This window comes from Muntiacus reevesi, chromosome 7, assembly GCF_963930625.1.
Source record: "Muntiacus reevesi chromosome 7, mMunRee1.1, whole genome shotgun sequence".
NCBI lineage: Eukaryota > Metazoa > Chordata > Mammalia > Artiodactyla > Cervidae > Muntiacus > Muntiacus reevesi.
In genome coordinates, this window is record NC_089255.1 from 85,238,797 (window position 1) to 85,266,365 (window position 27,569).

At 45.6% G+C, this 27,569-nt stretch overlaps 1 protein-coding gene across 2 annotated transcripts; it reads right to left on the minus strand.

Annotated features, from left to right (window-relative positions):
- Window positions 1-2,633: 2,633 nt before the first annotated feature.
- On the minus strand, window positions 2,634-27,227 carry VIPAS39 (VPS33B interacting protein, apical-basolateral polarity regulator, spe-39 homolog). 2 transcript variants are annotated; one of them, XM_065940930.1, is made up of 20 exons: window positions 27,115-27,227; window positions 24,037-24,129; window positions 22,493-22,595; window positions 20,534-20,677; window positions 19,390-19,428; window positions 18,971-19,035; window positions 18,186-18,242; window positions 15,087-15,179; window positions 14,376-14,409; window positions 13,760-13,862; window positions 11,730-11,757; window positions 10,324-10,397; window positions 8,667-8,742; window positions 8,093-8,227; window positions 7,447-7,488; window positions 7,039-7,128; window positions 5,735-5,821; window positions 5,065-5,154; window positions 4,546-4,650; window positions 2,634-3,673 (listed from the first exon to the last, which is right to left on the minus strand). In XM_065940930.1, the coding sequence occupies exons 2-20, from the start codon at window positions 24,127-24,129 to the stop codon at window positions 3,653-3,655; spliced, it is 1,479 nt and encodes a 492-aa protein (XP_065797002.1). In that variant the 5' UTR covers window positions 27,115-27,227; the 3' UTR covers window positions 2,634-3,652. The 2 variants fall into 2 exon arrangements, with proteins under 2 accessions (XP_065797002.1, XP_065797001.1); XM_065940929.1 differs by lacking the exons at window positions 2,634-3,673; window positions 4,546-4,650 and adding an exon at window positions 4,671-4,814.
- Window positions 27,228-27,569: the final 342 nt, after the last annotated feature.

The following is a 27,569-nucleotide window of genomic DNA, read 5'->3' on the forward strand; positions in this document are numbered from 1 at the left end:
ACCCTTCCTTAGACCATAACAGTGGGTTGTGGTGCATGCTAAGTCGTTTCAATTGTGTCTGACTCTTTGCAACCCCATGGACTGTAGCCCACCAAACTCCTCTGTCCATAGGATTCTCTAGGCAAGAATACTGGAATGGGTTGCCATGCCCTCCTCCAGTGGATCTTCCCTGACCCAGGGATCAAACCCACATCTCTTGCGGCTCCTACCTTGCAGGCAGATTCTTTACCGCTGAGCCACCAGAAAAGCCCAAAACATTGGGTGAGCCACTCGGATGTCCTAAGTGATGTTTCCTGACCCAAAGGAAAGAGAAGCTCAAAACCTCCCAGCTCAGCACGAGGCATAGGTTGACTTGTACCAGCATTGGATTCCAGATCCATCCTTTACTTACATGTTCTTGAAAATGGGGATCCGCTGGTTGTGGCTTTGTAGCACATGCAGGTGGCTAGGCAGAACTACATTTTCCGGCATCCTTCTCCCTGTCTGTTTCCAGTTAGGGTGTGCCGCCAGAGAGCTTTCCCTGCAGGACTGGAGGTGGACGAGGTTGGGGGCGGCACTTTCGCTGTCTGGGGGCAGTGGTTGAGCTGACGACTGCTACACCTTCCCCAGATCCTCCTGCAGCGTCTCACACTCCTGGGCCACACGTGTGTTCAGCTGCATGACAAAGGCCACCAGCAAGTTGCCCCTACAGGTCACCCACTTCGTCAGGTTGGAGGGGGTGAGAACCGGCAGGGGTTCCAGTCCATGCGTGAGCTCTGGCTTCTCCTCCCTCACTTTTTATCCACGTTCCCTTCCCCACCACCTGCCCTTCGGATGTCTAGCTCGAACTCCAGATGGAAAGACAACCTTTCAGAGACTCTTTAACCAGCTGCTATTACTTGAGCAAGGTCAAGACCCTGTAATGAATTCCACATGGAGATTAGACAGGCAGACGGTGGACTATATACTCCTAGTGGTTCTGCCTCTCTGAATGAATCCTCACATGCTAGTTAAGTTACCAGTGTCTATTTGAAGATCAGCCAGTAACTTCAGCATGATTTTTGTTGGTGTTGTTTGCTGTACCTCACAGCCTGCGGGATCTTTGTTCCCCAACCAAGTATTGAACCTGGGATCTTGGCACTGAAAGTGTGGACTCCTAACCGCTGGACCGCCAGGAAATTCCTTTGAGCACAATTTAGCAGATTAAACTTCCACTTCTTCAACAGCAGGGCTCCCCTGAGAGCTCAGTTGGTAAAGAATCTGCCAGCAATGCAGGAGACCCCAGTTCCATTCCTGGGTCTGGAAGATCCACTGGAGAATACCAGTCCAGTATTCTTGGGCTTCCCTGGTGGCTCAGCTGGTAAAGAATCTGCCTGCAATGTGGGAGACCTGGGTTCGATCCCTGGGTTGGAGAGATCCCCTGGAGAAGCGAATGGCTACCCACTCCAGTATTCTGGCCTGGAGAATTCCATGGGGTCGCAAAGAGTTGGACACGACTGAGTGACTTTCACTTTTGCTTCACTTTCTTCAACAGTAAGAGGGTTGGGGGACTTCTCTGGTGGTCCAGTGGTTAAGAATCCACCAGCCAATGCAGGGGACACAGGTTCATCCCCTGGCCCGGGAAGATCCCACAGACCACGGGGCAACTAAGCCGATGCACCACAACTACATGCCCTAGAGCCTGTGCTCTGCAACCAGGAGAAGCCACCGCCACGAGAAGTTCATGCACAACTAGAAGAGCTGCCGCTCGCCACTACTAGAGAAAGCCCACCTGCAGCAACAAAGACCCAGCACAGCCAAAAACAAGAAATAAATAAAAATTTTTTAACAGAGGGTTGATCAGGAAGGGCACCAAACATGAGGTTACTTGGAAATGCAAAGTGAAGGAGCAGATGCAAAGCGGAGGGGCCAAAGCTGGGCCCTGATCCCGAGAGCAGGCCCCCTCCTCACTGGCACTACGACTTCGAGGGCGGGCTAATGCCGTGCCGTGGAGCTGCCCGTGCCGTGCAGGCCCCTCAGTGGCATCCCTGGCCTCTATCCACTGGGCGCCAGTGGCTCCTGCCAACTGTGGCAGCGAGAAGTGTCTCCAGATACGGACGCACGTCTCCTGGGGGGCCAAACTGCCCCGAGGAGCACCACGGTGCCTGAAAGCCTGCTCTCTCTGTGCCCCACCACTGCCCCCACTCCCGCAGTCACAGAGCGCAGACTTCCACAAGCCCTGAGAGATTCGTGCCTCCCTCTCACAGATGAGGACATTGAGGCCAGAAAGAAAGGGCTGTCAGTGGCAGAGCTGGGACAGGAGGCCGGGTCTTTAGCCGGGAGCTGCGCTCCCTGCTAAGAACATGGCCCTCCTTTGCTATAAACACTGTTAACTCTACAACCTGAGGTTGGGCTTCCCTGGTGGCTCAGCTGGTAAAGAATCTGCCTGCAATGTGGGAGACCTGGGTTCGATCCCTGGGTTGGAGAGATCCCCTGGAGAAGCGAATGGCTACCCACTCCAGTATTCTGGCCTGGAGAATTCCATGGGGTCGCAAAGAGTTGGACACGACTGAGTGACTTTCACTTTTGCTTCACTTTCTTCAACAGCAAGAGGCCTGACAGGCCGATACACGCAGTCACCCAGGCAGGGCTGCAGCGGTCCCAAGAGTCGGGGCAACGATTTCACGGCTCTGCACAAAATAACCGGGAGGAAAGGAGAAGGTGCCAAGGAAGAAACGGCTTTATTAGGCGTCCAGGCGTGTATGGGAAACCCAGGTCAGTCACAGAGAAGAAAGGCTCACATTGGCACAGGAATACAGGACGCAGGCATTACAGAATATCCTCTCGGAAACCAACTGCGAGACCAAACCGCCCTCTTGCTAGCCTACCAGGAATGCTGCCGCGGTCTGCCCTGGGGAAACCTGTGGAAGCTCCTAGAGAGACGAGGACGTGTATGCAGAAAGGGAGCGCTCGCCCCAGCCCTGCTGACTCATGGAAGGTGGGGGCCTGGGTGGGAGGAGGAGGAACGGGAAGCAGGGTGCCCTCATCTCCCGCACCAGGCTCCCCGGGGTGCAGGCAGAGAGGAACCACAGTTTGTCTGTAAAGGGGAGACCAGGGCAGCAGAGGGGGGCGGGCCGGCTCTGCCGTAAAGTGGCAGACTCTGTACAGTCTGGGGTGAAGGCGCCTCCAACAGGTGGGCGGTCCTTCCCGAGGCCCCCCGGGGAGACAGCCATTCTGGTTCTGCGCTGACCTCCTGCTGAGCAGACGCCAGGGTCCAGCACCAAGTCCGAGCACAGTTAGCGGCAGGGAGTGGAGCGGCCGCCCGATGACACCTGCACCTCTCGGTCCAGGAGACCTCCTTTCTGGAGCAGTCACTTTCTGCGGACCAAGAGCCATCTTGCCCAATGTGGGCCCAACCTAGAAATTAATTCCCACCTTCACGTGAGCACCAGGTGAAGAGTCTCTCTCATGAGGCAAAGCTTTAGATCTTGGCCCTTCGGTGACAATCCCTGGACAGAAGACCCGTCTGAGGCTGTCTGTGTCCAGGCTGGTCTCTGTCCCACGGGTAGCAGGCACTGCCTGCTGACGACGGGCCCCAGTGATGTGATGCTGTAACTCTCCCAAAAAGAGCGCTCTCGACTTTCACAGGCAGGAAAGGAAGAAATGAGGCTGGGTGCCAGGGAGCTGATGCCACTTAATTCTTCCATCGAATTTGCTGGGGGAAAAAACAAACAATGGTCAGTTTTCACGGATCCCTACAGATAGGCAGACAGAATTCAAAAAGACAAGGATTCCAGGTAGGTAATGTAAGGAAAAGAAGGATGGAGTCAGAAGGCTGAGAAAAGAAAATTTAACGTGGGGGAGAGGAGTTCATTTATTCAGAGATGGACTAAACGCCTATTCTGTATCTATTCTGTAAGCCTGATTTAGGGCATTTATTCAGGTTCTGCTCTCCTCAGGACAAAGATTCAAAGATTCACTAGCTTTAGCCTGTGGTAGATTCCAAAATACCCAAGTGGGACCAAAGCTCCACGTTATAAATAAGCTCAGCAATTCATGCTATGAGAGAGGAGGCAGCTGTGTTCCCCAAGTAGCTAAAAATCAGGGGACACACGTATACCTGTGGCCGATTCATGCTGATACACAGCAAAAACCATCACAACGTAAAGTAATTATCCTCCAATTAAAATAAATTAATTAATTGAAAAAAAAAAGTAGCTAAAATCCACTTCACCTACTTCTTTCTTCCAATAGGGAGGTCACATCCAGCCCCAGGAAACTCTACAGTTTGAATATTCTGATTCTTTAATGCTTGTTTCTAACTTCCAGTGGTTAGTCCTTCCTACCTGGTAAGTTTAACAATGATCAGAGCACTACAACCAGTGCCAGCCAAGGCCCCCAGAGCACCCGAAGTCATCCCACGTCTCAGGAGTGACTTCTCTCCTGTAGGCCCAGAGGAGACCCTTATCAAGAGATCCACACAGGCCTGGCCGACTGCAGTCCCACTCAGGCCTTGGGAGCATGTGCTCGACGCTCCTCTCGGAGCTGTCTCCCGAGCCCGCTGGAGGGCCAGCCGCAGCCCCTCACCGAGCTGTTGAGAAGGGCATCGATCTTCTCCTCCTCGGCGGAGCCTTTATCCACCTTGCTCCTGTACGCGAGCAACTGCTGACGATCCTTCAGGTCCCGGCAGGTCTGTCACCAAGAGAGACGACAACAAAAACCCCCGGTCAGCCTTCTCTGGAAGGGCCTCTCTCCTTCTGCCTCTCCCACTCTGAGCCGACGATCCGAGAGAAGCCAGGGAGCGCTGGGCTGACAGTGGGGCTAAGCACCCACCGAACTGCACACCGAAGAGACGTCTGCGGAGGTTACATGGCTTGATTTAGTCCTATGAACTCTCCGAGTGCAACGAACTTACAAAACCAGAGAGAACCCAGTCAGAGAACTGGGCACATCGTATAGGAGAGCTGGTCTCCAAACTAGCTCTTGCCAGACCACACTGCGCGGAGTGGAGACTGACATTAGCACCTCAGGATGTAGGCCCTGGGGCTGAGGCCTCCCACTGCCCATTGAGCTCTCACTCAGGGCTCTCATTTCTGAGGGACTCACATCGATGACGACATCATGACACTTGAACTTGGTGGCTAAGTTCAACTTTGTGTCCACATCTTCCACCAGATTGACATACTCCTGTAGTATCTGTGAAAACAAGTACTTCTGATTAGTGGTTCCCAGCTGTATTAAACCCAGAGTTCTGAAAGGTGGTGAAAAAATCCTGAAGAAGGCGAAGAGTCAGTGCCTGCTGTCTACAATTCCCATCACGAACCACAGGACTAGGTCTGCAACGGCAGTGAGGTGGACTTTCTGCAGTAATCCACGTTCTCCTGAAAAGGAAGAGAAGGGCCCACTCCTCCTCATCTTGGAGCCAGACCCCTGTGCCAGCAATAGGTGTGCCCTGGGTCTGACCCCACGCTGTGCCCCCTGCTCCTTGATGGCCTTTCTCATTAAGTTCTCCTGTACCATTTGAGTAGTATGCCTTCCTCTGGCTGAACACAGAAGGCGATGCTCAGAGGGGGTGGTTTGGGGTCATACTTCTAAAGGCTGAGCAGAACTTTCTTCCCTGGCCTTTTCTATTTTCTAGGTCAAGGCGCAGTACAACCATTATGTGGCCTTTAGGATAAGACCAGAGCAGGTCAAGTCTCCCACTGCCAAGCAGTAAGAGACTGAAAGTCAGGTCTCCTAGAAGACCTTGTACCCAACTCTCTCTGGGAGCCATTACCTGGACAGGGGCATTGTTCTTGTGCAAAATTTCCACAACCCGATGGAAGCCAATGGGTGCTCTCTTCTTGGTGTAGCCCAGCCAGTTCTGAAAAAGGAAGACGGGGTGGCCGTGGGCAGGTCAGACAAATTCAACACACGCTGAGCTAGTCTCTCTACATTTTGTGGTAGGACTAGCATAACATGGTGGCGAGAGTGGATGAATGGGAGGTAGGGGAAAGAGAAAGGAAGAGAGATGAGAGTTTCAGAAAAGTCAAGGAACTCAGGAGGGTGTTAAAGAGTCAGAGGTATTATGAGTTCTTAGCTCGAATAGGCATGAATGCAGAAAAGTCTGAAATACAGCTAAATGAAATAAGCAATTTCCTTAACAATACTTGCATTGATAGCATGAAATTCTCTGGGTAGAATAATCCTACCCTTTACATCTTTATGTTTATATAAATGTTTATTTGTAAATTCATAAGGAAAGGTCTGGAAAGCTACCAGTCAAACTTCTCACAGCGCTTGCCTTGAGGAAGAGACTGAGAGGAGGCGGACAGTGGAAGAAGAGCTTCATATTCTACCCTCTCACTTTCACTGCGGGTTGATTTTGACACAGGCAAGTACTGGTTTCATAGTTAACATTTCGAATTAAATAACAAAGGCAGAAAACAAAAAACTGTCAAACCCATAATGCAAAAATGGATATTTAAACTGCAAACCAACGAAGACATGACAACTGGATGGAATGCACGATCCTTGACGATGCGGACGGCAAACAAAAACAAACACAAGACAGCTCTGAAGAGCCAGTCAATGTACGTGAGTTATAATGTTCTCTTTAATTATAAGATAGCTACAACATTGCGGTGGCTTCTGCCAGACATCAGCGTGACGCGGTCACAGGTATGCGTGTGCTCCCCGCTTCTTGAAGCCCCTGACAATATTCTTACGTTAGTGTTTAAATTTCTCGAGAATGATACTGTGGTTACAAATGAGAACAATGCTTAAGGAGTTAAAGTACTGTGATGTCTGCAGTTTACTTTCAAATGTTTCAGCAAAAAAAAAAAAACCACATATAGAACAAGAGAAAGTAAACACGGCAAAAATGTGAACAAGTTTGTTAAGTAGGTGAAAACTGTTAATTATTCTTTTTTTTGGTTTTCTTTAGGTCTGAAACTTTGGAAAATAAAATGTTGAAGGAAAAATGTCAACCAGTAGCTGGAACCTGAGTGTCCCAGGAGGCGTGAAACCTGAGACTCCCAGGAGGTGTGGGATGGCAAGACGGCATCTCCACCGGAGCGCCGACAGCCCCAGGGCACCCACCTTGGTGGTAAACAGGGCATCAACGTCATGCCAGGCCCGGAGCTTAGCACGAGCGGCCAGCGCTGTCAGCACGTACTGTTTGTCTGGGATCTGAAAGCAGAGGCCCGGGGAAATTAAGAGAAGCAGAAATGCATCAGGGGAGGGGTTTCAGAGTTCTGGAAAGACAGGAAAAAATATTCCCTGGTATTGATTCTGCCCCCTACAATCCACAAACCTCTTGGGTCTCCAAGCCCCAGCATTGCTGCAGGCCATTCAGTTAAGGCCTTCCCTCACTTCCCACAGATTCACTCCATTCTCCCCTGACCCCTACATGTCATGGGACTTACTGCGCGGGGTTACAGAGCAACATCCACTCCACAGAGTGATTCTGATACTACTTTTACTAAACACTGCCGAATGTATATCTACCTTAAATGTCTTCTTCAGGTTGACCGGGCTGCTGAATGTCCCCTAGGATCAAAGTGGAGAAGGAATCTTGGTATTACTGACTCTTTCAAATACCATCAATCTCCTGTTTTCCCATCCACTAGCTAGATTTTCTACATTTCACTCTGTAACCATTTAAACCTGGAAATTAATTTAAGAGAAAAGCTCTATCAGGTCTAACTGGACATCACCATCCAGCTTAAGAGTACTAGATTAACAGATATAAAGTATTTCCCAATTTTTTGCTAACCCTATGATTGTTACGATCATGTCCACCGATGGGGTCACTAAGCTCGCACCTCTTCACAACAACCTTTTTAAGTATGCACAGGTAACTACCCTCTGCTGCTCTTCTCTACCCTGTGGGAATCCATTTGAAACTCTGGGCCTCTGACCAGAGACGCTCATAGCACCAGCACTGGTCAGGCAGATGTGTTCTGGGGCAGGCCCGCTCACTGGAAGCCAGGCGAACCCTTCCAGACCTCTTTTCCCCTGTTGGAACTCTTCCCAGGTGGACTGCCAAGAATTATGTGCACCCACTGTCAACAGAACATGCTGAAACAGGCTCTGAAGGATGCCCCCTGTGCAGTAAGAACGTGTGGGCCTTTCTCCCCTGTGTGGCCCACACCTCAGCCTCCGTGTAGTGGTAGAAGCAGGAGTAGAAGAGCGTTGTCACCAACGGCATGTTGAGGATGGACGCTTTGCGGGGGTGCTTCCGGAAGACCTCAGTCTGTCCCGCTGATTCTAGATGCCGATCGTTTGCCTGTGGTGGAGTGAGCCAAGAAAAAAAAACAGTGTCTGTGGAGTGCAGGCAGGAGAGAAGCCTGTAATACTAGAGCGGATGTGTTTCCTACGTAGGAAAGAGGCGAAGAGGAGAAAAAGAAAGAAACTGCCTAGGAGAGCCTCGAGGAGCTTAAGATCCAGAAAATGATGATCTAAGTTGGATGGAGGAAGACCAGAGAAGTAGTGATGAAACAGAGCTCTAGGATGAAGAGGAAATAGCTCCAGGTTAACAGCAAGTGAGAAAAGAAAAGATGCCTGGAGACAATGGAGGGAAGGCCACCAGGCAGAGAAAGAAAATGAAAGACTCTTAGAAAGGTTAACCGGGAATGACATATGTGGGCAGAGCGGAAGTCTCCTAGCTGCTGAATGGCACACAGCTTTGGCACTGAAGCAGAAAGAACAGAGACAAGGATTCTAACCTCGATAATGATCTGACGTTCCAGGAGTGTGTAATGGTCTTGTATGTGGGCAGAATCTTCTGCTGAAAATGGCAAACTGGGAGAGGACAAGAAGGTTAATACCTCATTCTCTACTCAAACAAGAAACACACCCAACTAATCCAGGTCACCACTCTAAGTGTAAGATGCTCACAGGGCTTCACAATTCTGATCTCTGCTCCCTTTAGAGCATCTGTGAAAGGCAGAGAGAAAGCAGGAAAGAGAGGCGAGGGATTTTATACTTAAGGTTTTGCCAATTAGACAGGGAGCCTTCAAGTCCACGAAATACATACAGTCACTAGTGATTCTGCTCAGGTGTGAGGCGGAATCCCCTCATTGTGGGCGGTGCAATGACTGATGAACGCGTCGCTCAGCCAATGAGCGCACCAAGTCAACTGCCCATCATCCACATCCTGAGGCCGCTCAGTGGTTCGGGTCAGTGCCTAATGTCAATGCTGAACTGTCTTTCAGGGGCACTTAAATGTTGGCCATTTTTTAATGTGAAGTAATAGGTAAAACTCAAGTTATAGAGCATGGCAGTATGTCTGTAGATTGGTAAAGATTTCAAGAGTTCTACATGAGGTCAAGGGTCCCATCTTTAACACTACATTATATCCTTCCATGTGAATAAGTTGACGGACTGTGTCATTTGGCAAGTCAATGGGTAAGGCCAAGAATAGAAGCCAGATTCTAAATGCCTAGTTTCCAGACCTTCCTTCAGGAAGTACTGCCTTATTTCTCTACTCCACTCACTCCAGCAAGAATTCTGAAATTCAATTACACTCTCCCAGGGAAGTGTGAGCCCATGGCCAGTTTTTAGAAGTGATAAAGAAAACAGCAAAGGTTCCAGTTACTTCAGTATTCTAACTTCTCTCTTTGTTTACTAAAGGCCATATGACATATTGGCTCAGTAGCTGCTAAAGTTAAAAGTAAGGATTGTACTGACATAAATTTCTAAATGTGAAACCTCGCTATCCTGTCACATAAGGAATGACTGAAAGAACTGTGACCACTGAACCTCAAGTAAGGTCTACTGGGTGGACTCTACACCTGTCTTGAAAGATAAACAGGGGAGCAAGTTTCAGCTCAACATAAGGCTGTCCAACAATAAAATAAGCCACTTCCAAGAGCAGTGTGCGCCCCACCCCTGGAAGAACAGTACGTGGGGCTGGTTTTCACAGGGACTTATACTCTGCATAAAAGCTGGACTGAATCAGTAGTTCTTGGACTGTGGGGTTTCAAGGACTGGTAACAATGAAAACAATACATAAGTAAGATGTTGCCAATATTTTTCTTTTAATACATTAGGTCAGACACACAAAAAACTTAAAACTCATTTTTCTACCAAAAAGAAGTTGGGGGGGGGATCTCTGAATAAAACGCAGTCTTTCAAATTAAATAAATTTAGTTTTAGGAGAAAGCTCTCTACACTGTCTTTATTTTTCTCAGTTTATCACCAATCAGTGAAAACTATGGGGGAATAGTGTTTGGAACCACTGAATGAGATGATCTTTAATCATGTTTGTATGACCCACTGTTAGCCTTACCCTGCAACCATCTATCCATTCTACCCTCTTTTAATCTCTTCATTGTTCTGTATAACAGTATCAATAGCAAAAAACATTTCTCCCCCACTTACCCAACGCATGTCTTAAGAAATTCTTTTCGTTTCTCGGGGTCCTGAATGTTCAAGTGCTCTCGATAATGGGACAGCTACAAAAAATAGAGAACTTTGAGCTATTTCTTTTCTTCAGAAGTGTGAGTTAGTTCTGTCAGTAGGTTTTCCATGCTTGAAAGCTAAACTCTTCATTACTAGAGATTCTTCTGGGAATAGATGGCAGAGGGGTCGGGGAGAAAAGTGATTCAAAATTATTATCTCTAACTGCATTATCCAATACAGTAGTCACTAGTTTCAAGAAAAAGTTCTTCTTAAGAGACTGTTCTATTCTATGAGGATAAACTAAAAGCAGACTATCAGGTTTGCCAATTCCAAGGTTTATAAGGTTGGAAAACTCCAAATTCATATATAACAGCATGCATGATAAATCACTTTCAATTCAAACATAACAGAGAATATGAAGAAAACATGAAAGCTTGAAATAAAAATGAGTTACCCAAAACACATTTACTTTCACTGATTAATCAAACTTCAAAACAACAAACTATATGAATGCTATCTGAAGAAAATTCCTTATAGTTTTGAACCTATGGAAATTAAAAATATAAACAAAAAAGCTTTTCAAAATGAGTACTACAGATTCCTAATCATTTTGAAGAGATTAAGATAAAAGGTTTTGAGATTTTCCCATACCTTGAGTATTAAGTACAAGTTCCTTTTACAAAATGCTACTGAAAAACATTTTCCTGAATTATACTCTGGTGTGCAAAGCTTAAAAATATATCACCACCAATGTGTGGTACAGTGACTAAAAGAACAATTCTGACATTGATGTCAATGAGAATCCTTACCCTTACACGATAATGTCAAATCTTTTAAATAGTTTATTGAAGTTTTAATAAGAAAATTACATTTTTGGTAAAATTTCAGGTTCATTCTTATATTACAAGAGTTTCATCTAAACCAGTGAAAATCTGTCCAAAATCAACTTTAACACTTAAGTCATTGAGCTCTTAGCCAAAATGTGTATTGGGTGCCCTGCCAGCAGCTTGATGGATCTTCCTCCATGGCCTGTATCTGATTTCTTATCCCTGTTTGCTTTCAAAATTGTCTTGGTATTAGAAGCCAACACCCCAAAGCTCCTACAAATCATGAACTAAAAACAACTAGAAATTAAGAGACAAATTCCAAATTGACCAGGCCAGTTTTCAGCTATTTTTTTTAAAATTTATTCAGAAGCCCAATCAAAAGAGCATATAAAAAGACCCAAAACAGTACATCATCTGGATTGTTCCCAGGCTTCCCGGACGCCCCTGTCTCCTAGATATAACCGACACCAAAGGAAAGGAAATAGTCAATCAGTGTGGTACGCTGGGTTTTGACTTAGACTTAAAGAGGCCCCCAACTGAAACAAAGGCCACACTTACCGCAAGCTCTTCTGTTCTATCTAGGAACCTGGGAAGAAGCAGAAGGGAGCAGGGCGTTTTTATCTATTGATGTGTGGCAGTATAACCTCACAAAACAGGATGAGTGTTCTAGAAGAAACATCACCCAAACTCATCTGCCTCCATACACAAGATAAGTCCTTCTCTTTTCAAACTCTCTATCATCAGCAACCCCTTGAGAACACGTGCCCCATCTACCGAGCTGAGTGAAGAGCAGAGACTGGAGGAGATCGTGGGTACTAGTAACTCTGAAATGTCAACAGATCTGAGAGAAAGGCTCAGAGTCTCCGCAAAACCTTAGCCTATAGTAGTCTTCTGGGTTTTTTTCTTTTTAAAGATGAAAACACTCTTCTCTGTCTTGGAACAGATTGTCTATACTATCCTCCTCTGCTGTTTTCTTCTTTTTAAAGATCTATTTATTTAATTTTTAGCGTTGAGAGGTCTTCACTGCTGCATGTAGGCCTTCTCCAGTTCTGGCGAGTGGGGGCTACTCTCTAGCCCCCGCGGTGCGCGGGCCTCTCACTGCGGAGGCTTCTCCCGGTGCGGAGTACAGGCTCTGGGAGTGAGGGCTTCAGTAGCTGTGGCACACGGGCTTGGCTGCTCCAGGGTACGTGGGATCCTCCCACACCAGGGATGGAAGCTGTGTGCCCTGCACTGGCAAGTGGATTCTTAACCACTGGGCCCCCAGGGAAGCCCTACTGTTTTCAGGTACAGCATATGATGCATTTTGTCTCTCCCCAAAGGTGGTAAGACCTTGGAGAACAAGGACATTTGTCATCTGATTCTTTTTTAACTCTCCAAGGACCACTATAATTAACATCACAACTTTGGCATAGAGGTGACGCTTAAAAAAAGCCTGTTGGTTCGGAGGGAAGGAAGGAAGAAAGAAAAGAAAGAGGAGGGGAGGGAAGAAAGGGTTGGGGGGAACAGCTCGTCTTGAACATGGTTTCTGCAAATTCCTGGCTAACCATCTCTAATATTGACCCTGACCATGTGACCTGCTCTCTCCACCTGAGTCTTCGGGAAAGCTCATCACTCTGCGGAAGCCACTGGGTAAATAAAGTTACCTTGGGCCACACGTCAGCCTAAACAGAGGCTCCACCCCCTGCCCTGATACTGAAGAAAGGACGTAATATACCTGTTTTAAGCTAAGAGTGGGAAAAAGTCTCTAACAACTGAAATGAGATAGAGAAGAAAAACATGGCAGAAGACAGCTGCCCCCACTGCGCACCCCCTTCCCCAGGCCCCCAGCAGACATGCCTGCTTCTTGCATCTCTACCCATCAGAACCCGACCTAGAACCCCACAGGGCCCACTCAATTCCTAATCACTCCCATGATGTTCTCCTCAGATATCCTGATTGAAAATTGTATTTGCTTCTGATTTTTCATTGTGCTTCTCACTGGCATCACCAGGGACCAAGTAAAAAAGGCATCTTCACTCTCAGTCTTTTCTAAGAAAACAGTTAATAAATATTAATACCACAGACTAGGCATTATGCTGAGTGCTTTACAGGCATCAACTCCTTTCACCTTCATAATGACCTGTGGAGTAGGTAACATTACTTCCATTTTATAAATGTGAAAACTGGTGCTTGGAGAGGTTGAGGAACTTGTTCAAGGTCATGCTATGAACTAAATGATGGAGATAATATTCAATACAGGCGCTTGACTCTGGAGCCTGATTTCTTAACACGGTCACTTTATTACAGGTTGTGGTGCAATATTAGTTATCCCATCACATTTCTTTTTTTCTTTCTTTCTCTCTTTTCAGTCATGCCACATGGCTTGTGGGATCCTCATTCCCCAACCAGGGGCTGAACCTGGGTCCATGGCAATGCAAGCACCAAGTCCTAACCACTGCCATCAGGGAATTCCCCCATCACCTTACTATATCTTGTCTAATAAGCGTTTCGAGAAAAAAGGGGCAGTGTCTTCTCTTTCTTTGTAGTATCACCCAGTGTTCTGAACTAAGTACTTAACAAACTTTACAGACAAGATGATCAGTTCTTACCTAAAGAGGTCTAAAAGCAGCTTCTGATCACCTATCTCCTTAAGGAAGTGAATGAGATGTCTCAGGGCAACCTGCCGCACCTCCAGTTCTCGGAAGAGGATCTCTGGTAGGCAGGAAGAAAGGAATTAGATGGGGAAAGATTAAAGCCTATTACTCAATGGGAAATCAGCATTCCCCCCCCCCAACTCACACATTCTTAAGATGATCTCCTCAAAGTCCATCAGAAGCTAGGAATGGTTTATGATGGTACCCACCCCTGGCTCAACCCACCAGCAATACCCTCCAGGTCCAGGGCCAGGCTGAGCCTTCGTGTTAGCTTTCAGTTCTCACCAACCCAACCAGCAGGCTCTGAGCATGGACTTTCACTTCCTCAAACCAACACAGTCATCCGTCTGTGCGGTAAATGAGGGGCTTCTTAATTACCGTAGTTATCACTCTAAAGGAGGAACAACTGCCCTCAGGGGTGGGATGTGTACTCTGAAGGCTCAGGCCCCCCAAGCTGTCCCGAAAGTAGACCTGATGCTGGTGAATTCTGGTATTAAAGCCACAAGACCACTCTCCCTTCAAGTGTAGCAGACATCTTACTGACTAAAGATTTCCCTCAAACCACACTCACCTTTACTCAGTGTCCTCTTCAGGAAGATCAGAACCTAGAGGAAAAGAGAACCAAGAACGAATCACCCTGTGTAACCTTCCAAACACGAGGCCCTGTCTGAGCACCTGATGACTAGGAACGAGGCCAGCAACTCATCAGGAACCTTGGCAGGTCCAGACAAGGTGTTTCTCTGTGTGATCAAAGGACAGGTGATGGACATGTGGGATGAGCTCTGTCTTGGAAGTCCAAATACCCTTGCCCCTTATGGCAAGAGACAATTCCCTCCCTCTCTGAGAGGCTGCTCTCACATCTCTCTGCCTTCAGATTATTTTTGAGGACACAAAGTAGCCAACCTACCACTTCTGGGTCATAATCAGGAGAGCCACACACAATGCATGTCCTACCAACTGAGCCTTTAGAACACGCACTTCAAGAGAAAATCCAGGGTCTCTACTTGACATTAAAGTCTATCCTATGGATAACCAACAAGGACCTACTGCACAGCACAGAGAACTACACTCAATATTTTATAAGAACCTATAAGGGAAAAGAATCTGAAATATGTATATATATTAATACATATAACTGAGTCACTTTGCCGTACACCCAAAACTAAAACATTGTGAATCAACTGTATTTCAAATAGATAAAGATATTATAAAAAAATCTATCCTGATTGGGCTTTCAGAAATTGATGAAAACAATAATTAAAGAACAAAAGGCACAACTCACTGCAGTAATGACGTTTCCATCATGCATGCTTACTGCTTCTTCTAGGAGTTGGATTTTGTCCTGTAAGGAGCGGAACCTTTCCAGTGAGCAGACCTGCCAGATAAGAATAGAATTGGTGTGCAAGGAAGAGGACCAGTTCCTATATTCTTTTGTCACTGGATGCTGGGGAAGAGTGAGAATGACCTGAAATATCCCTACGGCATGCATGCATGCTCAGTCTCTGAGTAATGCCTGACTCTCTGCGACCCATGGACTGAAGACCACCAGGCTCCTCTGTCCATTGGATTTTCCAAGCAGTAACACTGAAGTGGGTTGCCATTTCCTTCTCCAAGGGATCTTCCTGACCCAGGGATCAAACCCAAGTCTCCTGCACTGAAGGCGGATTCTTTACCACTGAGCCACCTGGGGCTTCCCGAGTGGCACTAGTGGTAAAGAATCCAGCTGCCAATGCAGGAGATGCAAGAGAAATGGGTTTGATCTGTGGGTCAGGAAGATCCCCTGGAGCAGGAAATGGCAACCTGCTCCAGTATTCTTGCCTGAAAAATTCCATGGACAGAGGAGCCTGGTGGGCTATAGTCCATGGGGTCACAAAGAATCAGACACAACTGAGCACATACGCTGGTCCCCAAGGAGAGCCTCTTTATTTTACACAACAGCCCCCAACACTCTATGAGCCAGGAGGTTCCCACCACACCCTCCCTAGTTCAGCCGTATGCCCTGGAAGATGCTAGCGTCCTGATGAAGGCTTGCCTAAGTCAACAGGTAGGGAGATCACTTGTTCCCTTTTGCCTCTCCCCCCACCCCCCCCGCCTTTTTAAAAATCTGTATTTGTTCATTCGGTTGGTTGGTTGCTTTTTCAAATCCTTGTGTTGAGTGCCAGCTTTCAGTAGATGGCAGTGAGGGAGCTGCTGAGCTACAAACGAAAGCTGGGCCCAGAAGCAGGTCCTCCAGAAATGGCTTAGGACGAGGTTCCCCAGGAACACGTGGTGCGTCACAGGTGAGGCGGCGGCCACCTTTCCGGCCACGCCCTGTATCCCAGGACGAAGGGCTCTCTGCACGGGGGCTCCTGAGGCTCTGCGGCGTTTGCCTCACCACGGAGGATGTGCGTGGGGTCCACTGGAGGGGACAGCAGGGGACTGGCTATCTGAGACCAAGTTTTACTTCTTTTTAATTAACTTCTTTACTTATTTGTGGCCGTGTGGGTCTTGGTTGCTGCGTGCAGGCTTTCTCTAGTTGCAGCGAGCAGGGGCTGCTCTTCCTGGCAGTGCACAGGCCTCTCAGCGCAGTGGCTTCTCCTGTTGAGGAGCACGGGCCCTAGACTTGGGCTGCAGCAGTGCTGGAGCGAGGGCTCGAGGGCCGGCCCGGCAGTTGCGGCACACGGGCTTAGTCGGGGCATCTTCCCAGACCAGGGATCAAACTCGTATCTCCTACATCAGCAGGTGGATTCTCAGTCACTGGACCACCAGGGAAGCCCCAACTTGTTCTCTTTCTAATGAGCCACAATTTATATCATATAAAATCTACCCTATCTAAGTGTACAGTTCAGTGAGTTTTGACAAGTAAATGATCCCATGTTAACTGCTACCACAATCAAGATACAGAACATTTCCATCACCACAAAAATTTCTCCTGTCCATCTGTCAAGGGATCTTACTAGTAGATATTTAGGTTATTCCTGCTTTAAAGGTTCTAATAAATACAGTTCCTATGAACATCTGTGTACAAGTCTTTGTAAGAACATATTTTCATTTCTCCTGAATTGCAAATGTCTATTAGTGATTAAATTAAATGTGTGTTTAATTTTGTCAGAAACTGTCAGACTCTTTTGCAAAGTGGTTTTACCACTTCACCTTCCTGTTTGCAGCATATGAGAGTTCCAGTTGCTTCACATCCTCCCAACACTTGGTATGATCTATATTTTTAAACTTAGCCATTATAGTGACTGTATAGTGGTATCTCAGTTTTAATTCATTTTCCTGATGACTGATAATGTTGGTCATCTTTTCACGTGCTTATTGGCCATTCACACAGCTTTTGGTGATATAACTGGTGAAATCTTGAGTTGATTTTTAAATCTGATGGCTTAATACTGAAGATACTTCATTATTTTTTAACTACATATTCTGGAGAAAACATGTTATAAGATGTATTTTACAAATATTTCCTCCCAGCAATGGTCTTTTTGTGTTTTTAAGTGTTTTCAAAGAAAAAAACTTCCTAATTTTGGTGAAGTCCATTTTCCTTTTTGGTCTGATGATTTTTGTATGCTTGGTTAACAAGTCTTTGCCCAACTCAAGATCACAAAGACTTTCACCTAAATTTTCTTCTAGCTTTATGGTTTCAGCACTTATTCTACTATGATCCATTTTGATCCAATAATCATTATGATATCAATTCTCCCAAAATTGAAATACAGATTCAATGAAATCTCAGTCAAAATGCCAGCAGCTCTTTTGTAACACTGACAAGCTAATATGGAAATACATAGGATCTAGAATGGCTGAAGTAATTTTGGAAGAGAAGAATAAGGTTGAAGAACTTACATGACTTGATTTCAAGATTAACTACAAAGCTACAATAATCAAGGCCTCGGTAATGGCATAAGTATAGACCCCCCCCCCCAAAAAAAATCAATGAACTAGAATACAGTCCAGAAAGAGACCTACACATATATATGGTCAATTCATTTTCAACAAAGGCACCAAAGTGACCAATGCAGAAATGGATAGTCTTTTCAACAAATAGTGTTGGAGCGAACAGAGAACTGTATGGGAAAAAAATGAATGTCCATTTGTACCTCACACCATATATTTTGTATTAACTCACAATGGATCACAGACCTAAACATGAAAGATTTGCTCTCACTCTTAAAGGCACTACTTTTCCCTCTCATCCATCACTCTTTTCCCACTTCCCCATCAAAACAACACTAAACCCTGGAGAATTAGAAATTTTGCAGCTGAATAGCCATCTTAGTAGAATGATTTTCCTCCTGAAAATCATTTCATTTAACAAAACTGAAGATAAAGGCCAAGCTGTTCAGCTTCCAAAACAAAAAAAATCCCAATTCCACAAGAACTCTTTCCCCAGGGGCCTTACCTTGCCCTTCCGGAGGCGCCGCACTGTGTCACTGGGACCCCAGTCGTTGCTGTAATCCTGGAATATTAGCAACGCACGGATTATGGGAGTTAAAGGGTCAGATTTCAGAATTATCAGTGCGTCTGCTCCTCACCTCATGCTTACAGTCTTAGTCCCTCGAGGGAAAGTATTTTGCGGAAGAAGATGGATAAAAAAAACAAACTAGGATGGTCTAGTCCTGAGTTTCTTAAGCAACCAGGACAGAGATTTTATGGGCGGGAGGAGTTGGATCAAAGAGGGAACGGATCAACTGACAAATCTGGCAACCTACATGTACGTGGTTCGGAATTTCAGCCCCTAGAGGCCGTTTGGGGACTCTAATTAACGGTTTTGCTGACAGAAGGAAAGAGAGAAACGTGTTCTTTTTTTGGACCTTATGATACCATTTTTTCCTTTTCACTCAATTTGCTTTTTCATGTGCTTCGTGTGACTATGAGCTCCACCAAGCTTCTAGACCACAGTGATGATCAAAAGTTTCAAAGCACAACCTAAAAAACGGCTGTATAATGGATAAGGAATGTACGCCAGTGCTCAATCAGAAACTAAAACTTTGAGTTCCAGTTCTACCACGTAACTAGCTGTGAGACTCCTGGCAAGCTCTAATGTTTAGAGATCCAATTTGCTTATTTCTAAGAGGGGTTTAAAATAATACCTGCTCAAAGATTTGGGACAACCAAACAAGATAACAAATGTCCAAGTACGTCACACTGTGTAAAGTGTCATGACCGTCGTAAGCTATAACTCACCCTGTACTCCCCCTTGGGTCTCCCCAGCTCTGGAGCATAGCTCTTGGCAGGCGTGTCTGACAGAGCTGCAAAATAACAGGCAAGGGACTGATAAGGACACCATCTTCCTGCCATTCCTTTCCTCCACTGCCTCCTCCACGGGACCTGCGGGCTCCCGAGGCATCTTGATGGCCCAAAGTAGGGAAGCCCGAGTAGATCTCAGTTCCTACTCAAAGACAGCATCCCTAGATGCTACCCTTTGACCTCACAGCCTGAATGTTCTCAACCTGCTTATTCAGCATCAGAAAATTCCTCTAACAATGATGACAGATTCAGAAGTGTCATCATCTAATTATCACTTGTCCCCATGACTCCCCAGGCTGTACCCCAGATCAGTAACATCTCCCACAGTAACCAAGAGAAAGAGAGTCCATGCCTACCATCAGAGAGGGACTGGAAACTTCCAGGTCTAGTTCTCCCTAAAGGTAAAGAACACACAAGGCCAAGAGTTAAAGTCAGAGTCATCCAGACTCAGTATAGGACGCAGTGCACACAGAACCTTTTTGTGAAAATATGAGAACTTGAGGCTTAAAAAAGCTTTTATTCAACTTCAGAAATTTGAGGTATCATGGAAATAAAAGGCACTGAGCAACTTTTTCTTTTAATTGTGGTAAAATACACCTAACATAAACGTCACCATTTTTAAGGAGGATACAGTTCAGGGATATAAATACATCCACACAGTACAATCATCACTACTATCTATCTCCAGAACTTTCTGATCATCCCAAACTGAAACTGTACCCACTGAATAATAACTCCCTTTCCTCCTTACTCTCATTCCCTGGTGACCACTGTTCTACTTTCTAGCTCTATCTATCTGACTATTCTAAGTATCTCATAGAAATGGAATCACACAGAATCCTTGTATGTCTGGCTTCATACACTCAGCGTAGTGTCCTCAAGGTTCATTCATGTTGTAGCATGTATCCGAATTTTAATCCTTTTTAAGTCTGAATAATACTCCATTGTATGTACATGCCACATTTTGTTCATTCATTCATCAGTGAATGGACATTTAGGTTGTTTCCATATTTTGGCTATTCTGAATCATAGTGTATAAATACATGTTTAAGCCCTTACTTTGAATTCTTTTTGGTATATACCCAGAAATAGACTGCTGGATCATATGGCAATTCTACACTTAATTTTTTGAGAAACTGCCAAACTGTCTTCCACAGTCTTCCGGTGTCTTCTGCACACAGGCTGTACCATTTTACATTCCCACCGGCAGCGCACAGGGCTTCCCAACAGAAATGCACAAGGGCAGGGGGGAATTCTGACCTGGACCAATTTCTTCAGTATGCTTCACAAGGTTAATGTCCAATTTGTTTACCATGTTTTAGAAACCCAGTCCAACCTCTCTGAATTTCCCTCATCTCTCCCCCTTTCTATTCCCTAACGGCTAGCTCCAAAGATTTTTATACTTCAGTATCTTTTTCTTACAGAGTAAATGAAAATCACAGCCTTAGTGGTTTTTCGGAAAAAAGAAAAGGACCCTGCCCCTTTAACCATCACTCTTACCTCTAAAAAAGCTGCTCAGAGAGTAGGTAGAAGCAGGTTTGGGTAGTTGTGCATAGGTGGAGAAGCTGTTTCGGTTCTTCAGCTGTTCACGCTCATGGCTTGACCCACTATTACCAGCAGTCTCTTTGATGGACCATGAGATACCTGCGAGACAGTAGGATGTAAATCAGTCATTCTCACCCAAACTGATGTCATCACATCCAGCATTCCAATAAACTCTAAAAGCTTTTCATCAGAAGTCCTGGTCCCTTGTCAACATCGACTTAAAATATTGGGGCAGGGAGAAAGAACAGAATCATATAGACCAATCAACAGAGAAAGGGGGCAAAGGAAATGAATAAATGGATCAAAGAAAAGGAAATACAAGTAGCTATTAAACATGAAAATGTGTTCAACCTCCCTCTTTACCAGCTGAACCGGAAGGGAAGCCCCTTCAACCTCACTCTTAATAAGAGAATTACACACATTAAAAGTACACTTAGGACTTCCCTGGAGGCCCAGTGATTAAGAATCTGCCTACCAATGCAAGGGGACACAGGATTGATCCCAGGGACAGAAAGATCCTACAAGCCATGGAGAAAGTAAGTTCACGTGCCACAACTACTGAAGACCGTGCACCTAGAGCCCATGCTCTACAACAAGAGAAGCCACCGCGATGAGAAGCCTGTGCACAATCAGTGAGCAGACCCTGCTCGCTACAGCTAGAGAAAAGCCCACGCAGCAACAAAGACCCGGAGCAGCTGAAAATAAGTAAGTATTTTTAAAAAGCACACTGAGATACCACTTGCCCCCATAAGATTGACAAAGACCCAAAAGTTTGAGGACACCCTGTGCTGTCAAGGCTGTGGGGAAAAAGGAACACTCTGACAATGCTAGGTGGGAGTGCAAGTTGGTGCAACATCTAACCAACACAGATGCAAATAGCCTCTGCCAGCAATTCCACTCTAGGAACTGAACTTTCAGATACTCTTACATGGGCAAAATACAAGGTCACTGACAGCGATATAAACAACAAAAGATTGGAAACAATCTAATGCCCATCAACAGTGGATTGGTTACATAAATTGTGAGAATTCCATACAGTGGATACTATGTTGCTATTTTTAAAAAGGGAGAGGCAGCATGAGAAAACTTGTAAAGATCTTTGAGCTATACTGTCCAGTGAAAAGAGCGGGGTATAAAGTATGCCACCGCTTGTGCAAAAAAGGGGGTTCATTTTCCTATATGTAGTTCCACAAGCAGAAAGGATCTCTAAATGAATACACAGGAAGCAAACAACAGCAGTTGTTTCGGGGGGGCAGGCAGGGCCTGAGAACTAAGTAGATGTGTGAGTGTGAAGGAAACTTTTCTCAGTACGTCTTGAATACTTTTTACTACAGCACGTCTCGAATACTTTTTGCTTTTTAAATCAAGTGACACTATTTCCCATTTAAAAAAAATAAACCTTTAAAACTATGCTTAAAAATCAGATGGACCCAGCAAAAGTGTTAAGTGGTATTACAGAACGATTAGGCAGCGGGACTTGGTGGCTAAGGAAGTCAGTTCTGACAGGCAGTTGTGAGCATTTAAGCCAGCAGTTCTCAAATATGACTACGTATCAGAACATTTGCAGTGCTTATTGTCATTTGAGACCCCGCCCTACCCACCACCCCACACCCAACATCAAGACCTACTGAAGCAGAGCCTCTCAAGTGAAGCCCAGGAATCTAATTTTAATGAGCAGCCCAATTAAGTCTGAAATAGCCAGCCAAACATTAGCCCTAGGACAGTAGACCTAGAGAGCTGTATGGAAACTACTGCCATATTTCCCCAAGTACCCTCTCCTGGGTTAAATTTCCAGATGTATGCTCATCTGAAAATAGCTTAGCCTCGTTCCCTATCCTGACAAATATTGAGGAAACTTTATGAGTGATAAGAACCCTGAATAATTAATCCCTTCCCAGGGCCTTTTGTACTTACTTCCCACAGGTTCCCCGGTCCAGCTGACTCTCTCCAGGTCATCTTCATCATCGTCATCCACGAAGTCTCGAAGGCTATTCACTGCCCGCTTGGATTCCTTTAGCTGCAGACAGACATCAGGACGGGCTCTCAGGCCATCACCACTTCTCACCTCTCCCTCTGACAGCCAAGAAGGCTGAGGAACTTGGACTTGAGAATGGCCAGTATTTTAACTTTTCTGCCATTGAAAGCCTAGCCCACTAGACTTTTGCCAAGAAAAGAAACCGCTATTTAACCAACACTGGAGTCCAGTGGCAAAAGGTTAGGAAGAGTCAAAGCCGATTTTGAATTCTAATCCTATTCTTGGTATTGACTTGCTTTGTAGGGAGTTTATCCATCTCTCCAAAAATGAATGTTTCCCCCACTGGTGAAACAGACACGAAAAAGAAAAAATTCCCAATCCAGTTCATCCTTTAAAAATAATAATTATATCACATGATAAAAAATTTAGGGCTCTCGGAAAAAAAAAAAGTGAAAGAAATGAATCATTTTAAGCTGGAATCAAGATTGCCTGGAGAAATATCAATAACCTCAGATATGCAAATGACACCACCCTTATGGCAGAGAGTGAAGAGGAACTAAAAAGCCTCTTGAAGAAAATGAAAGAGGAGAGTGAAAAAGTTGGCTTAAAACTTAACATTCAGAAAACTAAGATCATGGCATCTGGTCCCATCACCTCATGGAAAATAGATGGGGAGACATTGGAAACAGTGGCAGACTTTATTTTTGGGGGCTCCAAAATCACTGCAGATGGTGACTGCAGCCATGAAATTAAAAGACACTTACGCCTTGGAAGGAAAGTTATGACCAACCTAGATAGCATATTAAAAAGCAGAGACATTACTTTGCCAATAAAGGCCCGTCTGGTCAAGGCTATGGTTTTTCCACTGGTCATGTATGGATGTGAGAGTTGGACTGTGAAGAAAGCTGAGGGCCGAAAAATTGATGCTTTTGAACTGTGGTGTTGGAGAGGACTCTTGAGTGTCCCTTGGACTGCAGGGGATCCAACCAGTCCATCCTAAAGGAGATCAGTCCTGGGTGTTCATTGGAAAGACTGATGCTGAAGCTGAAACTCAAGTACTTTGGCCACCTCATGCGAAGAGTTGACTCACTGGAAAAGACCCTGATGCTGGGAGAGATTGGGGGCAGGAGGAGAAGGGGACGACAGAGGATGAGTTGGTTGGATGGCATCACCGATTCAACAGGCATGAGTTTGAGTAAACTCCAGGAATTGGTGATGGACAGGGAGGCCTGGCGTGCTGCGATTCATGGGGTCGCAAAGAGTCGGACACGACTGAGCAACTGAACTGAAGAACGTAAAGGAAGAAGGGCAGAGAGTTAGCTTTGACAATTCCTTTTTCCAGGGTTCTTCTCCATGAAGAGTCTTCTAAAGATCTGATTGAAAGCACTGCTGAGCCTAATGGAGACAGGTTACTGAGGATGCAAGGAAAAGCATACACAGTAGAAGGGGATGAGAACTTCAGCAACTATTCACGGAAACCTACCTGTGAGAGCTCATCATCTTCATCATCAAAGGTGAAAGCCTTGAACTTGGAGCTGTTCCAATACTCCTCCTCATCACCCTTTATCCGATTCATCTGGAGGGAGAGGAAGAGAGATATATACTATATGTCTCTTTCTGGATTCCCCTCAAAAGAGCTCCAAAAGCTTTGGGTTCCTGGACTGCAAACTCCCTGCTCTAGTCAGCGATGCATGAAAAGTCTGGCGAACAGAATACTGAAGAGGCCACATAAAATCAGATCCCTGGGTCTCCAACCAATCCAATCACACTTTTGATTGTCTGATAACCCACAAGTAGTCATTCATTCCTGGAGCTACTTTGTTCACAACACTATCTCAGGAACTCTGTCAAGTGTTATATTACGTAAGGGATATCTGAAGAACAAAACACAGTCCCTCTCTGAAGGACCCTACAACAGAGTATTGAGCATATACCTTTTCTAATTTGTACACTCTCATGCGTGCTAAGTCACTTCAGTGGTGTCCAACTCTTTGCAACCCTATGGATGGTAGCCCACCAGGTTCCTCTGTCCACAGGATTCTCCAGGCAAGAATACTGGAGTGGGTTGCCATGCCACTCTCCAGGGGATTTCCCCAACCCAGGAATCGAACCTGTATCTCTTAGGTCTCCTGCACTGGCAGGCGGATTCTTTACCACTAGCACCACCTGGAAGGCCCCAGTCTCAGTATGTATAAAGGTAAAAGTTCAAACCAGGCATGTGTTACAAGAATGCTTCATGAACTTTGCTGAATACACAAGGTTAATCAAAGCATGAACAAAACAGATAGTAACTACATTCACGGACTCAACATGTTGCCACCTCTCAGGCCCTGTTCAGGCTCTGGGAATACTGCAGAGAATAAAAACTCACAGACATCTTATTTTTGCATGTGCTTCTTGAATTCCTGATAGCAAGTAATCCACTAAAGGAAGCTGAATTAGCCTGCTTGTAACTTCAATTTCAAATCATGATTAATTTAATAACAAGTACTGGCCAAAATTTGGGAAACGAGGGCATGGCCAAAGAAGGAAGTCTATAAAGAATCAGTCAAAACACGACAAGTCCCTCTCATAACTATTCTAAAATTAGATTTCGTCCTGAAAAAAAGTTTTGCCTTAGAATCACAAACTAAACTATCCATGCCAACTGGATTAGAGTGAAAACTGATTTAAGCCAAGAACCAGGTACCAAATTTTCCAGCGCCAAAAATAACTCCAAAGGCTACAGAGAGTGCAATTCTAAAGGATGAATTTGTTTTTTCTATTTCAATAGCACCTTTCTCAATAGAAGTTTAAGAAACACTCACCATGACAGACCCACTGAGACTCCCAATGGCCTTAACACACTCTGCCCTCACGCAATGTGTTGTCAGGGGATATGGGAATAACATAGCAGGCTGAGAATTTTTTACCATCTGATCCTTCCCCATGGCAGAGATCACTAACTGATTTCTACTGAACCCAGACACGGCTTAAAAATCCTTTTGTATACTTAATGCAGTGAGTAAAATCATATACAAAAGCTAGAAGAAAAAAAAATCATCCCTTATATTGCAACAAGCATAGGCTTTGTAGTCAGGCAGACTTGAATTCAAATGTCAGTCTCTCCAACTCTCAACAACCTGGGTAAATAATCTTATTTCTAAGCTTTGGAGAAAGTGACAGACGACCTCACAGGGTTGCAGTGAAGAATAAACAGGAGTCAAGAAAGAGCAAACAAAAGTCCCCAGTATAAAGTAAATACTAAAGGCTAGCTCCTTTTAGTATAGGATATCTTCTGCCATCTTTCTATCTCTGCCATTTGTAAATATGGGACTTAACAACAGAAACATACCTGATAAGACTGCTGTGAGGCTGAAGCCAGTGAACCACACAGAAAGTACATGAGCTGACACAAAAATTTATTTAGCATTAATTTTTATTATTAATAAATCAATATCTTAGAAAAAGCTAGAAAAATATTTCTAAGCATTCCTAAAGTTTAAAATTTTGATACAAAAACTCTGAGTAGCCATCACAAACACTGAAGGTGCCCACAGAGCAGGTAAACGTCTATGGTACAGGTGCCAGTTTATAAAGCCTCAGAACAACTGCAAAGTAGGCCTAGCAGATTCCATTTCACTGATGAGGGAAATGAGGCACAAAAGGATTAAGTACCAAAGTTTTTAAGCTAAAGCTAGTTGCTCCTATCCGGGTTTTCTATCTACTGGGTCATTTCCACTCTGATTTGCATCGTCCTTTTATCACTCGAGGGAAAACTGAGGGCAGGTCATTACTACAGTATCTACAGATAGGCATAGCATGGGTCTTAACAAACCCTGTAATAATCCACCAGAGGATTTCTAGAGTCTTTTCTTAACCATGCAAAGGCAGTGGATGCTTCACACTAATCTGTACTTCTAGCGCTTGTCATAACCTTTATTTCCTCAGCAAGTAAAAAATACAATGACTTAATGGTTCTAAAATTTATAAAGCAATCAGGTACAATTTTAAGAGGGGCTGAGAATGTGCTTCAAAATTGTTTAAAACACTTCAAAGGCTTGTGCCTGTCACTTGTTTACTGAGATCCCACCATACAGGGCAGTAGATCTGAGGGAAGAGCAGGAATACGACAAAGGAAGGAAAACGACTCGGCCGAAAAATATCTACAACCAACACGCTCCCCGCCTGAGGACACCGCAGAAACCAGCCTCTGAGAAGTTAGATTCGGACTCATTTATCATCTTTCGAAGCCAGGCCTACACAAGTGAGGTGACGAACTGAGACGAGGAAAGGCGGATTAAACTAGGAAGACTCTGTGGGCGAAGGGTCCAGGAAACACGGCTCCACCGCAGAGGCCAGAGCCCAGAACCTTGGTACAATAAGTGCTTGTTCAAAATCAGTTGTCTGGGCTCGCTCGCGGCCCTAACCCCGAGTGCAAGCCCAGGGATGGCCAGAAATGGAGTTAACAGTCAGGCCAGGGAGGTCGAGGGACGCCTCAGACAACGAGGGGAAAGGATACGGATGCGGAGAGGCTGGACTCGGCCAGATACGCAGCCCAAGGGGGTTGGGACACCCTCACCTCTTCGACACCGAGCCCTCCCTCTCAGGTCAGCGTCAGACTCCGCCGCCGAGGGTCCAGCCTTTCTACACAGGCTGTTCGGCATACAAAAGGGGCGGAAGGGGATAGTCCCGAGGAGGGGGGCAGAGGGCTGGGGTGGGGGTAGGAACCAAGGGTCGAGACAGGCGCCGCAGGGCATGCTGGAAGTTGTAGTTCCTTCAGCCCCTACAATCAGGCTCTGCACGGACAGGCCGCGGCTGCCTCTTGACTACAACTCCCAGAATCCCCAGCGCCCCGTGCCTAAGCCCGTTTCCTCTCCTTTCAGCTCGACCTTCCGAGGTTATCCCGTGGGTCACTCGACAAGACTACAACTCCCGTGAGGCCAAGCAGGGCCGATGAAGGGTTTAGGGAAACAATGAAACGTGTTCTGTGTGTCTCTGTGGGTGAGGAATGGTCGTGTGAGCTGTCGCCTTTCG

Bases quoted from the DNA above. Each gene is read 5' to 3' on its own strand.
- VIPAS39 (XM_065940929.1), bottom strand. From the start codon at position 24,129: ATGAATCGGATAAAGGGTGATGAGGAGGAGTATTGGAACAGCTCCAAG. The intron at 15,180-18,185 runs GTAAGGCCCCTG...CTTATCTGGCAG, and splicing joins GGCGCCTCCGGAAGGGCAAG to GTCTGCTCACTGGAAAGGTT. The intron at 10,398-11,729 runs GTAAGTGTGGCC...TATTTTTTGTAG, and splicing joins ATAGAACAGAAGAGCTTGCG to CTGTCCCATTATCGAGAGCA.